General features: G+C 34.9%; 1 protein-coding gene across 18 annotated transcripts in view; it reads right to left on the bottom strand.

Moving 5' to 3' along the window:
• The window catches only part of VPS13B (vacuolar protein sorting 13 homolog B), an 861,798-nt gene that overhangs the window by 344,211 nt on the left and 503,125 nt on the right, over positions 1 to 14,462 (bottom strand). For all 18 annotated transcript variants that reach the window (XM_054657406.2, XM_063816458.1, XM_024345440.3 and 15 more), the window contains one exon: positions 8,229 to 8,340. In XM_054657406.2, coding sequence (XP_054513381.1) covers positions 8,229 to 8,340 — 112 coding nt within the window. The remainder of the gene's footprint in view (positions 1 to 8,228; positions 8,341 to 14,462) is intronic.

The following is a 14,462-nucleotide window of genomic DNA, read 5'->3' as shown; positions in this document are numbered from 1 at the left end:
GAGTTTTGATCTAACAGTGGCCACAGGGTAAGGAGGTGGTTACCATTCAGAATAAGCCCTGGTAAGGAGGAGTATTGCATACACTTTGGTGTTGATTTTTTAAAAATAAACACGATTATCTTTTTATTTTAAAAAATGTAAATGTCTTAGTTATATAGGTTTATTAAAATAAGGGTAGATGTATTTTCAAAAAAGGTATCATTTTGAAAATTTATTTATAAATTTTTAAAATGTTATTTTACCTTTTCTTATTTTAATTTCATAATCAGAAGACTAAATCATAAGCTAAATTTTTAAAGAATCAATATTTTAAAAAACAGGATATAAACAGAATTTGCAAAAAAGACCAATTAAAATGTACTGAAAAGGTAATGTATTTACTTAAATATACTAATGAATAATTAATGCTGATATTTCTATTCTCTTTATTACTTCTAAAAAGAAAAAAACTTGAATGAAATTTATGAACACTTTTCTCTATTCCTTTGTGTGAAAATTGCAAATCTAGATGGAACTTCTGGGATCATTCTTGCTTCTTACAGTAATTTTTGGAAGATAGAACAGAATGTTGTAAGGATACTTAATGATAAAAATGAGACCATGAAAAAAGTTTAGGGTGCAAGTTCAAAACTTCTAATTTCACTTATTTCATCAATCTAGGTATTTTGGGAGGTGGTGTAGACAAAGCATGCAATTATTATGATACAGAATCTATCAGAACTACAAGGAAATTACAATGTAATTGTAAGATAATGTGGTTGAAGTCTTGAGTTCTGTGAAGTCATATAGTACCATATGTTCTAGTCAAAAATATATATCTACTATTGGTGTCTAGTCATCATAAGCACTCAATGTCTGTTGAATAGCTGCAAATATTAATTAATGTATATTTAATAAATGAATTAATCAATGAATGCATGCAAAGGAAGGGCATAAATGTCTCAAAGATCCCTATTGTATTAATAACTAATAAGGCTATTCTATTTCTTATAATAAAAGCTATTTTTAGAAAATCATTAAAAACCATGAAAATCAAGTCAAACTGCTTACAGATAGTACTCAGAATCAGAGAAATGAGATATTCAGAAAAGACATAGGAAGTATAATATAAATCCAGTGTAATTCTTATATAGCAATTATAGCATAACATGGCTCAAGGTTCTGAGACTTGTTTTCATTATTTAATAGAAACAACCATACAAACTATAGTTAATAAGGTATAGAGGATACACCAGCATATTGCACAACATAAAGCTTCTAAGAAATATATGCCATTTATATAAGAGAAGTGTAACTATGTTTATTAACTTTTTTTTTTAAGGCTAGTCAAGTGAAGCAGTGGAATTGGAGAAGAAATGAAGAAATCTGTAACTGGTCATGATCAATTAGTTGTAAACATCACTTCACTTGGATCAGACAATTTATTAAATTATTAATATGCTTAAGTTATAAACATATTTAAATATTTTCATCTTGTTTGTTTATAATCTCTAATCAGCCTATGAAAAAACACTTTCGCCACAGGTAATTTTTAAAAATCTGCCTTTATAACATCTTACTTAACTGTTTCTTGCTTCTCTTTTGGCTTGAGACAAGGACCTGAAAAATTTCTCAGGAGAAGGGGTTGTGTAAGATAAAGAAACAACTTCAGGTCAGACAGTGCTTCAGGACTACGGTATAAATCAGGGATATGGTTGAACACATCACAGAATAGGAGAATCTCAGATTGAGTTTAAAGGAAACAGAGATCATCCTATCCAGGAGCTGGCAGTTATAAACCAGGTAGATTATCAGGCAAGGAGGAGGCAAGTAAAGAAGGTAAAGGGTTAAGGGAGGGCCAATGACAATACATACCTGGGCTACGCATTGCACAGTGACTGAATAAATAACATGTTATGTATGTTCTGTTGTTTTCTACTGGATCAGATGCTTTTGAGAGTAACAAAGTACAAATTCATATAAGGTGTTAGTTAACAGAAGTGTTTTATTATTTTACATTTTCTCAGTCACAGATTCCAAAAGTTAACCACTATCAACTAAAAGTTTACAAAAATTTTGTTGCTATAAAAAGAATCCACCGAGAGCAAACTCGGATACAGAGTGGGAAAGACTGAGAATGGAGGATATTTAATGTTTCTCACAGAACCTTTCATAGTGTTTTGATTTTTAGCATTAAAAATTGTTAACATTCATTAAAAATATATTTTTTAAATGATCTCCGTTTAAAAGGTTTGTAAAAAAAACGGATTTAATCATCTCCTACAAAGGGTGTAGCCTCTGAAGTGGCATATCAGTATAACACAGTAACAGTATCACGCCCAATCACCCAGAAGCCTAGAAGATATGTAAAATTTTAGGCCTCAAACAAGACCTCATAAGTCAAAATCCACATTTTATCAAGATCCTCAGTTGATTTGGAAACACAGTAAATTTAGGAATCACTGGTTTAATTTGACATAAATCATTACCCCTCTTAAGCCTTGTATGTGGCTGATTAGCCTCTGCTACATCAGAAATGGGGAGCTCATTAACTCCTGAGATAGTCAACATTTTCAAAAATAAATTCCTAATCTCCACCCACCCAATCCTCCAAAACAAATCTTCCTACGGTTTTCCTTCTTCAGTTATTTTCATCCTCCTAGTTGTTTAGGCCATATATAACTGAATTATCTTTGTATCCTTTTTCTCAAACCCCATGTGCAAATTCTCTTGGCTCTACCTCTCAAACATCTCCAGAATCTGACCACTTCTCACCACCTCCACAGCTACTAACTTTGCCCAAGCCGCCACTATCTTTTTCCAAGATTACAGCAATAGCTTTTCCCTTTCCCTTGCCTTTCCTTGCCTGAGTAATCTGCTTAAGTATAAAAAGAGTCACGTCACTTCTCTGCTCAAACCCTCTGAGGCCTTTCCATTTGATGACAAAATCAACTCCTCAATAAGCAAAAGAAATTCATATCATATATTCAGTTAACTCAAGTAGCAAAACTATTAATAATTCTTAACATGATTCTTTTAGGGTTGAATGTCACACTTCCATTTGTTCTTAATTGTGACTCCCTTTATTTTCAAACGTATATTTAACCTCTTTTTAAATGTATATCTCTAGTCCCTGCTGGTGATCCCCATCCCCACCCCCCCATTTCTTTCTGCAGGCAGACATTTAGTAAATAATAAAAGCATTACATATTTCAAAATTCTGCATGTGTGGATAATTCTTCCCCCACAACCATGTCTCACTCAAACTAATAGCCAAAGTCCACACAACGACCTATATGGATCTTCCATAATGTCGTTTTCCTCACAGCCTGCTAAATTCCCCTGGCACACAATGCTCCAGCCACCACTGGCTTCTCTTACTTCTTCCTGCTTCAGGATCCCTGCACTTTCTCAGTGAGGTGTCTTCTAACTAAGCCATGCTGTCCATCTCTAACTCTCCATTTCTTTTTCCCTTCCCAGCTTTGTTGTCTCCATGTCACTTATTAAATTCTAGTATACCATATGATTTATTTATTAGCTTGTAATTCTCTCTCCCATTAGAATGTAAGTTCTGTGAGAGCAGGGATTTTTCTTTCTTTTGTAAACTGACATACACCCAGTATCTAGAATAGTGCCTGATGTACAGTAGCCTCCCTCAAAATAATTGTTAAATTAGTAAGAACAAAAAGCCCCATTTATTATTAGGCTTTTATAATTTGAAAGATTTTCATTCTATTGAGCTGCAATTAGGGTCATTGTAACATCCACTGATTTAATGATCCTAGGTCTGTTCTTAGCTTTGGAAGGAATGAACTACTCCCTATGACACATTATCAGCTACGTATTCAAAGAATAGTACCATGTGCCCTAGGAGTTTTCTGTTTTTCAAATTTAATATACACCATTATTTTAAACTTATGACAACACTGATTACATAAACAAACAGGCAAAGAGAAAATAAAAACTCTGTGCTTGAACTTTCTCCTCCCGCTTTTTAACTTTTTGTTGTTTCTATTTATATCTTATTGTACTGTCTATGTATTATTTTTAATCAGTTCATCTTTTAGTCTCTCTACTTAATATATGAGTAGTTCACATACCACAATTATAGTATTATAATATTCTGAGTTTTTCTGTGTACTTACTATTACCAGTGAGTTCTGTACCTTCAGATAATTTCTCATTGCTCATTAATGTCTTTTTCTTTCAGATTGAAGAACTCCCTTTAGCATTTCTTGTAGGACAGGTCTCATGTTGATGAAATCCTTTAGCTTTTGTTTGAGAAAACCTTCATTTCTGCTACAACATGTATGAAGGATATTCTCACTGTGTATACAATTCTAGGATACAACTTTTTTTCCTTCAGCACTTTAAATATGTCATGTCACTCCTGGACTGTTAAGATTTCCACTGAAAAGTCTGCTGCCAGACATACTGGAGCTCAGTTGTATGGTTTTTGTTTGTTTTTGGAGATAGGGTCTCTCTCTGTCCCCCAGGCTGGAGTGTGGGGGTATAACCACAGCTCACTACAGCCTCAACCTCCTGTGCTCACGTGATTCTCCCATCTCAGATTGCAGAACAGTGGGACTACAGGCGTGTGCCACCACACCTGACTAAGTTTTAAGTTTTTTTATAGAGACGAAGTCTCATCATGTTGCCTATGCTGGTCTCGAACTCCCGGGCTCAAGCAATCCTCCCACCTAAAGCTTTCCAAAGGGTTGGGATCCCAGGCACAAGCCACTGTACCTGGCTCCATTGTATGTTATTTGTTTCTTTTGCTTGCTTCTTTTAGGATCCTTTTTTATCCTTGACCTTTGGGAGTTTGATGATTAAATGCCTTGAGGTAGTCTTCCTTGGGTTATATCTGCTTTGTATTCTATAACCTTGTACTTGAATTGATATCTTTCTCTAGGTTTAAGAAGTTCTTTGCTATTATAACCCTTTGAATGAACTTTCTACTCCTATCACTCTCTCTGCCTGTCTTTAAGGCCAATAACTCTTAGCTATGCCCTTTTCAGGCCATTTTATAGACCTTGTAGGTGTACTTCATTCTTTCTTTTGTCTCCTCTGATTGTGTATTTTCAAATAGCCTGTCTTCAAGCTTACTAATTTTTTCTTCTGCTTGATCAATTTTGCTGTTAAGAGACTCTGATGCATTCAGTATGTTAATTGTATTTTTCAGCTCCTGAATTTCTACTTGATTCTTTTAAATGATTTCAATCTCTTCGTTAAATTTATCCGATACAATTCTGAATTCCTTCTCTATTATTTTGAATTTCTTTCAATTTCCTCAAAACGGTTATTTTGAATTCTCTGTCTGAAAGGTCACATATCTCTGTCTATCCAGGATTGGTCCCTGGTGCCTTATTTAGTTTGTTTGGTGAGCTCATGTTTTCCTCAATGGTTTTGATGCTTATGAATGTTCATCGATGTCTGGGCATTTAAGAGTTAAGTATTTACTGTAGCTTTTGTGGTCTGGGCTTGTTTGTACCCATTTTTCTAGGGAAAGAATTCCAGTTATTTGAAGAAGCTTGGGTGTTGTGATCTAAGTTTTTGGTCATTGCCGCCATATCTGCATTAGGGAGTAACCCAAGCCCAGTAACACTGTGGCTCTTGCAGACTTGTACAGGTGCCACCTTGGTAGTCTTGGATAAGATCCTGAAGAATTGTCTGAATTACCAGGCAAAGACTCTTGCTCTCTTCCCTTACTTTCTCCCAAACAAACACAGCCTGTGCTGAGCTGTCTGGAGCTGTGGAAGGGGTGTGGGTGTGTGTGTGACACAAGCACTGTGGCTGCCACCACCATTGGGACTGCGCTGGGTCAGACTTGAAGCCAGCACAGCACTGGGTCCCACCCAACGCCCGTGGTAACCACTGCCTGGCTATGGCCTGTGTTCACTCAAGGCCCTAGGGCTCAGCAATCAGCAGATAGAAAAGCCAACCAGGCTTGTGTCCTTCCCTTCAGAGTGGTGAGTTCCCCGGCTCCCAAATGCATCCAGAGATGCTGTCCAGGAGCCAGGGCCTGGAGTCAGAAACCTTAGGAATCTACTTGGTGCTCTGTTCTATTGAGGATGAGCTGGCACCCAAGCCACAAGACAAAGTCCTTTCCCACTCTTCCCTCCCCTTTCCACAAGCAGGCCCTGGCAACCACTAATATACTTTCTGTCTCTCTGAGTTTGTCTATTCTGGACATTTCAAATAAATGGAATCACATAATATGTGGACTTCTGCATCTAGTTCACTGAAATTTCATGGTTAACAAAATCATAGGAATAATAAAATCAGCCCTAGTATGCAGGGTCTTTTGCTTTGTGTATACATTTATTATACTGAGCTACTCCCACTCTGATCATTCACTCAAAAGTGGTTTCTAATTCTGCTGTTACTCCTTTGATATCGATGATACAGCATTTCACTGAGATCTTGATACATTTTTGATAAACTCTTATATGAATACCTTTTGTTAGTTTGTTTATGTAGAAATGACTTGAATGTGAGCTTTCAAAGAAAAATTATTAGGTTGAGTTTGCCATCCAGCATCTAGAATTTTACATTTGACATTCTAACACATATTGCTAACCTTGGTCTACAGGGTCACCCCAAGTTACCCTACATGCTTAGAATTCAAGTTGTCCTGAGCCAAAAGAGCAGAGAGCCTCACCCAAGAAGAGTTGGGCAAAAAAAAGAATAAAAGGAAGACCCTAAGAAATACTAATAGCAAAGAGATTGTTTAAGAGGAAGACCAGTAAAGATGACTGAAAAAAAGTTGCAAGACAGACAGAAGGAAACCCTAAAAAAACAATTTCACACAATTGTTCCAAGCAAGTAAAAATACAACTCATGCAAAAGCCAGAAAGTGGAAAGGGTACAGAAGGAAAGGAATTATCTCAATGGTTCACTTTACTGATGGTGATAGGATCTCTTAATATAACCTAGATTTCTTTCACCAAAAGTAAAGTAGGTCTCTATTTTAGGACCACTTACTTCTGAAGTAGAAAAGATAAAGACAACTGAAAGAATTTCCAAATGTTAGAAAATTAAAGTATTCTCATATAGAATTTATGTTCTATTATAATCATTTCCCTAGATCCTAAGGGAGTCAAAAGATATGAATTATAATCTTGGCTCTGTTACTCTTTCACCAGGGACAACTACAGTATTCTTTTGGTTATTCAGTTTCCTAATCTGTAAAACAGGAAAGTTGAGTTAGATAATTTCTAAAGATGCTTTCTGCTCTGAAATCCTAAGATTATATATAAGCTAGCTGCATAAAAACTTATTTAAGGGGTGAATACTATTAAATACCTAAAAAAATACAAGGAAGAGATCATACATACATAAGTCAAAGGAAGAAATTATAACTCAAATATCAGAGAAATCTGAGAAATAAAGTTCCTAGATCTATTTAAAGTAAAAATAGCCATCACCCTCTAGATGGTAAATGAATCACCAAAATTAGAATCTTTTCCTAGCAGTAACATTTACTGGAGAACAGTAGGAATTTATTTTTTAGAAGAGTGAGAGTACAACATCTGAAAAACAGGCCAGCAAGAAGAATAAATCACTTGTTCATCTGTATTTCTGTGACTTTTCTCACTTGGTATTATTTGCAACTGTACTTTTCTGTCTGGCAGCAGTGCCAACTTCAGTATGAATCATATATTATTTTTATCATGTTGATTACATATGTTCACCAGTTTAGTTGTCCATATATGCTTGGTGTGGTTTGCAAATACTCAGTGACAAAATCCAGAGCATAGCATTTTCACAGAAAGTGTTTACTGTGAAATTTCTCTTTAGAAGTTTGCTTTTCTTTATAGCTTTGATCCATATGACATCCACATTCCTACATTTCAAATAATAGCTTACACTTAAATTAATAAAATGTTTCACTTTGATACAACATGACTACAGTAGGATGTGGTGGTTCTACAGAGGACCTCGTTTTCTTATGTGATCAGAGATTTGGTCAAATTTGACATCTGCTAAAATTTTCCAAACTATGCTTCTTCAGTTTTATGGTGACTTAGTACTTACATTCTGTTATTCATCAACACTTCACAGAAATACTTGATTTGTCTGAATGAATTAAAAAACCCACAACTGAAGAAAATCAGAAAAACCTGGTTTTAAATATCAAAAGATCCTGAATGAGAAATATTTCTACAGGCCACACTAAGTTATTGACCACTATATGTGTTTGCAGGATGAAAATTGTTGCAAGATTGGACATAAGAAAATAAACTTACTGGTAAATATCTTTCCTAAGGACAGATCTGCCAAGGGGATTGTCAGCCTGGGGAGCCATGGCAACAGAGCCAATCTTCAAAACCACAGTGTCTTCTTTTGCTGCCTGATTAGCTGTAACAAAAGAAGGAGATTCATGAATACACTGTGGATCTGTACATAACTTTATGCTTAAGGAGAAATCTTTGAGGGAATGGAATAGAGACACATTAAGATAAGACCAATAAATAAGAAAAAGTAAAATGAAAAAAAATCATGTTTAAAATAAAAATCTTTGATGCTTTTCTTAACTCTGTTAATACCCATTAAGTGGTTTCCTGTTAAAATACACAATTAAAATAGCAAAGCAAAGAAAAACAACTCCACTCCCAACATTAAAAATTATGATATTAAATATATATAAGTAATATTGAAGCCAAATGTTTATCTAACTTCACAATCTGCATATTTCTCCTAAATGATTTTCAGCTTTGGGTTCTTAATACTTCATTGTTGTCTACAAATATATTGAAGGATATTACAAAGTCAGTGACAAATTCTCAAAGCAATTTAAATTTACATGCTAAATAATAATTAAATACAACACACACACACACACACACACACACACACACACACACACACACACAAAGTATATCACTTTAAGCTCCAAAATGTCAGAAAATTCAAAAGAAATATGATGGCTGCAATGTTGAAGATGGAAAACACCAACTATTCAATATGGGAGAACATATCAACCTGTTATTCTAGATACTTTTTAATTTTAATCACTTCTACTGTAAAACTGCTTTAGAAATTGGAACCCCAGACCCCTTTAAAAGTTCTACCTCCTAATGACGTCTAAAACTATGATAAATAATCCCAGAAAACAAAAAAAGGTAAAAGGATGTATCAGTTCTAATTCTCTTTTTTGTACTAAATAAAATGATATTTGACTGTATGCCCTCATTTAGGGCTGAAGTTCAGCACTTTTTCCACAACTCAACAGTGAATTCAATGTCTTTTCTAAGGACTATTTGGCATGAAAGGGGAAATTAATGGCCCCATTCATTACATTTACATTTTTTTATTATACTTTAAGTTCTAGGGTACATGTGCACAACATGCAGGTTTGTTACATATGTATACATGTGCCATGTTGATGTGCTGCACCCATTAACTTGTCATTTACATTAGGTATATCTCCTAATGCTATCCGTCCACCCTCCCCCCACCCCACAACAGGCCCCGGTGTATGATGTTCCCCTTCTTGTGTCCATGTGTTCTCATTGTTCAATTCCCACCTATGAGTGAGAACATGTGGTGTTTGGTTTTTTGTCTTGTGATAGTTTGCTGAGAATGATGGTTTCCAGCTTCATCCATGTCCCTACAAAGGACGTGAACTCATCATTTTTTATGGCTGCATAGTATTCCATGGTGTATATGTGCCACATTTTCTTAATCCAGTCTATCATTGATGGACATTTCGGTTGGTTCCAAGTCTTTGCTATTGTGAATAGTGCCGCAACAAACATACATGTGCATATGTCTTTATAGCAGCATAATTTATAATCCTTTGGGTACATCCCCAGTAATGGGATGGCTGGGTCAAATGGTATTTCTAGTTCTAGATCCCTGAGGAATCGCCACACTGACTTCCACAATGGTAGAACTAGTTTACAGTCCCACCAACAGTGTAAAAGTGTTCCTATTTCTCCACATCCTCTCCAGCACCTGTTGTTTCCTGACTTTTTAATGATCACCATTCTAACTGGTGTGAGATGGTATCTCATTGCGGTTTTGATTTGCATTTCTCTGATGGCCAGTCATGAAGAACTCAAACAAATTTACAAGAAAAAAACAACCCCATCAAAAAGTGGGCGAAGGATATGAACAGACACTTCTCAAAAGAAGACATTTATGCAGCCAACAGACACATGAAAAAAATACATTTACATTTTACTCTCTATTCTCCAACAGATGATTCTACTATAGTAGCTGTATAAACCCTGTTTAAAAAATGTTAACAATATACAACTTTCTAGGTCTTAAAATAAACGTATATTAAAACTTATAATTTCTCTCAAGGAACTATCATCTGCCAAAAATAGAACAGAAAATGACTGGCTGCAAGACCTAAGAAATATCCTGAACAGAACCTGCCTACAAAGGCATACAATCCATATTTCCCAAACTGTGGTGCCCAAAGAATGCAAAAGCTACGAGATTATTTCCAGCTGTATTTCCAGTATATTATTTCAGTGTATTGTTTTCAGTATATTCAGTATATTTCGGTATATTTTCACGTACTTGGTATGGTCTGATTCAGATTAGTCCAAGGAAAGAACGTCAGAATTAAGAAAATCAGAAAAACATAAGAAGAATAAGATATTCAGTGAGAGAAATAAGGAACCAGAATAAGATAACCATGAAGGGAGGAAGGAAAGGCAAAATAGTAGGAAGGTGGGAGAAGGGACAGCAAAAGGAGAAAAAAAGAGATGAACTATCATAACAAATATTAGCATACGGATGTCACAGTAAAGACAGTATTTTTACATCCATAGCAAAAGATCAAATAGAAAACTACTTATCATGCAGCTGCACTATTTTCAAATGACTTAGAGGTTTGGTTTGATTATAGGTCCTTATAATATGAACATTGTTTACATTTTACAGGTCTTGCATTTTATGCCAATCTTATCAAATATTTCCATGTGGGTAAAACCTCTGATTAAGCAGCAGTCCTCAATTAAATAGTAAGCCTGGAGAATAGACCGTACCACAAAGGTGCAATTAGTATATTTGCTAACTGTTCTTCCAGGCTACAGATACTATTCACCATATGAAAGTCTGAAATGTAATAGAAACATTGCAGTAAATGAGGTACATATGGAGGAGAAATGACGTACTTGGTGTTACATACAAAGCCAGATCCAAGAACAGAATTCTGTTTCTGTTAGGGCCAAAAGTGTTCTCAGTAGATTATACTGACTATGAAGTTATAATTAAAAAAAAGAGCACTTAATGCAGATCATTCATAAACTAGATTAAAATAATTAATTTTATTACAGAAAGTATTCAACTTATCAAAATATATCACCGAGATGTAAAAAAATAATAAAAATATGTATTTATACATGAAAGTGCCTTGAGTCATTTCTTCAGTTACTTTATCACCGCCAAAAAAAATCAGCTTCTCTTTTTTGGGTTATTTCACCTGTATTTAATAGTTGGACCATATGAGGAAATGTTCCTTCTGGAAATATTTTCAACATGAAAATGAATGCCTTCCTTCCTTGCTTTAACTCTATTTTTTAAAATTGAGCCTCATGAGGAACTACTCATTCTAGACATGCTAGATTTTTAAAAGTCGTCTATTGTGAAATAAAAAGATTAAGCTGGAAGTCAAAGACTTGTAGATTTAGAATCCTGATAGTAACTACACATAACGTAAACAATATCCAGGTTGAAAAGCAGACTTTCAATATCATTTTTCTAAATAAAATAGTAGAATGTTCAATTTTTTTTATCATTAAGTGAAATTTAGATATGATTAAAGAGTCTTACATTAATGTAGCGTATATTACAAGCCTGAAAGATTTCATCTTTTCTTGGGGCAAGAGAGTGTGTATACGTGTGTGTACAGATGCATGAATGTACATTTGTGTATGGCATATGAAAAGGCTATAAACAACTCTGAAATCAGGAGTTTGTATCAGTAACCAATAGCTTGAATAAAGACCAGAATTTTCATGCAACTGTCAGATAATATAAGAATGTTGCTTACAACAAACTTTTCTTAATTCCAACCTGAATAAAAGTGTTTTGGAGACTTCAACTTTCCTTTAAGATTCTCAAAATAAACTCAATTTAGTAAAACATCTGAAGTCTCAAGAGTATTTGAAGTTGCCACTGTTTAATGTTATGCTTTTATAAAGCCAAAACTGTTGTGACAGCTTTCAACAAAAGTTTTTAATCAGTTATTGCCATACTGGCAGTTGAAGACAAACGTTTCAATAAATATATAATCAATGACCATTATGCATATTAATAGAAAGTTTAGTTGCATTTGGTTTACCACTCATCTTTGACACAGATTACTTACTCTGTGACAAGCACAGATTGCTCTATGATATTTTTATAATAAAGTTTCTGCTGAAAAGTATGATGTAGCAAGATTTAGTTATTCTTTCACACTCATTAAAACAACTTACATACACTTTTTTTTTTTTTTTTTTGAGACACGGTCTCCTCCTGTCACCCAGGCTGGAGTTTGGTGGTGTGACCACAACTCACTGAAGCCCTGACCTCCTGGACTCAATTAATTCTCCCACCTCAGCCTCCTGAGTAGCTGGGACTACAAGCCCGGGCCACCATGCCCAGAAAATTTGTGTATTTTTTGTAGGATGAGGTTTCGCCATGTAGCCCAGGCTAGTCTCAAACTCCTAGGCTCAAGCTATATGCCTGCTTTGGCCTCCCAAAGTGCTGGTATTACAGGCATGAGCCACCATGCCTGGCCTACATTTTTAATTTAATTAATCTGATAATCATCTTATTCAAACTTTCTTGTAAAGGCTTTCTAAAATAAAATGAATAGTATACTCTTGACTCCAACTTACTAGAGTCATTAATGACATTTATTTCTAATGAAATTGCTCCTTCAATCATGATTTCCACAGTCCACATTATAGCTTTTAACATGTATTAAATGGACACATCCAATCTCCCATATAAAATATAATGTAAGAATTATCTACATTTAAAATGGTGAATTTGTTATATGAATTTTACCTCAATAAAAATTTTTTTTCTGACCTTTTCATGGGTGAATTATGATTATTTAAATTAAGAGTAGCAAAGAAGAAAGATAAAGTATAAAAAATACTAACATAATGTGTCAAAATCTGAAACTTTGGCATGCATTTTTGTATTTGCATTCTTAGCTTAGGCACACAGTCTGGCTATTTATAACACGTCAGATAGAGATGCAAGTACAATTATAAGTAAAGATACAGATACATGCACAGATACAGAGATGCAAAGGCTGAACACAAAAAAGTAAAGATATGAGCAATACATATGCCAGACAAAAGGATTAATACACAAAAAATGTATTAATTAATAAGGAAAAGATAAGCAACTCCTTAAAAAGTAGCGTACTTTTCACTAATGAGACCTACAAAAGACTAAAAATAAACTTCTGTTAGGGTAAGAGTAAGAAATAGCCATTTAGGAAGGCAATTAGACATCGCTTACTATTTTAAAGGTATGGAATCCTTTGACCTAGCAATCCTTTTGCTGGTAATTTATTCTACAGATACATACATCCAAGCCACAAAAAAAAAAACACCACTAAAAAGTTGTTTGTTGCTAAAAATATGCATATTTGCAAAGGATTCCACTTAAAGTCCACAGAAAAACAAAATAAATTATGTTTTCCAAAGACAACTATAAAAACCTTCCCCAATCTGACATACTCTTATTCAAGGTGACCTTAGGAAGTACCTAGGCACCTGAATTCTGAAATTATATGTTAAAAACCCACCACAGCCACCACCAAAAAAAGAAGAAAAAGCAGCAGCAGCAGGAGGAGGAGGAGGAGGAGGAGGAGGAGGAAGCAGAAGCAGCAGAAGCAGCAGAAGCAGCAGAAGCAGAAGCAGCAGCAGCAGCAGCAGCAGCAGCAGCAGCAGCAGCAGCAGCAGCAGCAGCAGCTTTAAAAATAAGATGGCAGAAGTCTGGAAATATTTCTGCAATTACAATTAGTTGAGGGATTTTCCTAGTTGAAGCAACTCAATGGGAAACAATAAAACTGTGTGATATGTAGTATTAATGTTTATAACACAATAAGCCCAAAACAAAAACATATAAACAAACTAAAAAAGCCCCACAGAAAATAAAGTTGTTCTTTTTTTTCCTCTTTTTCTTAAATAGCCTGATTTGTAATCTTTTTGTCACAAACATATCAGTGAAACATAACTTGTTTCAATAAACCTTTGGTAAGTATCACAGAAAATAAAGCTAGAGTTAAACAATGAACTTCAGACCTCTGCCTCACCACAGAGCTGCTCAGGTGCTCGGCACACAGGTGCTGCTATGCTAAGCGTGAGCTCCCTTTGCTCTTCTTGTTGACTGAACTATGCCTGCACATTGGCATTGTTCAGAAAATACCACAAATCGTGCTCTAATCCACAAGGGCTTCCAAGAAGTTTGGTGGTTCCTCAAAAACAGAATTCCAAACAGAATTACCATGGGACCTA

The sequence above is a fragment of the Pan troglodytes genome, chromosome 7, assembly GCF_028858775.2.
Source record: "Pan troglodytes isolate AG18354 chromosome 7, NHGRI_mPanTro3-v2.0_pri, whole genome shotgun sequence".
Classification (NCBI taxonomy): domain Eukaryota; kingdom Metazoa; phylum Chordata; class Mammalia; order Primates; family Hominidae; genus Pan; species Pan troglodytes.
The sequence above is the reverse complement of the archived record's forward strand: the minus strand, read 5'-3'. Positions and strand labels throughout refer to the sequence as shown.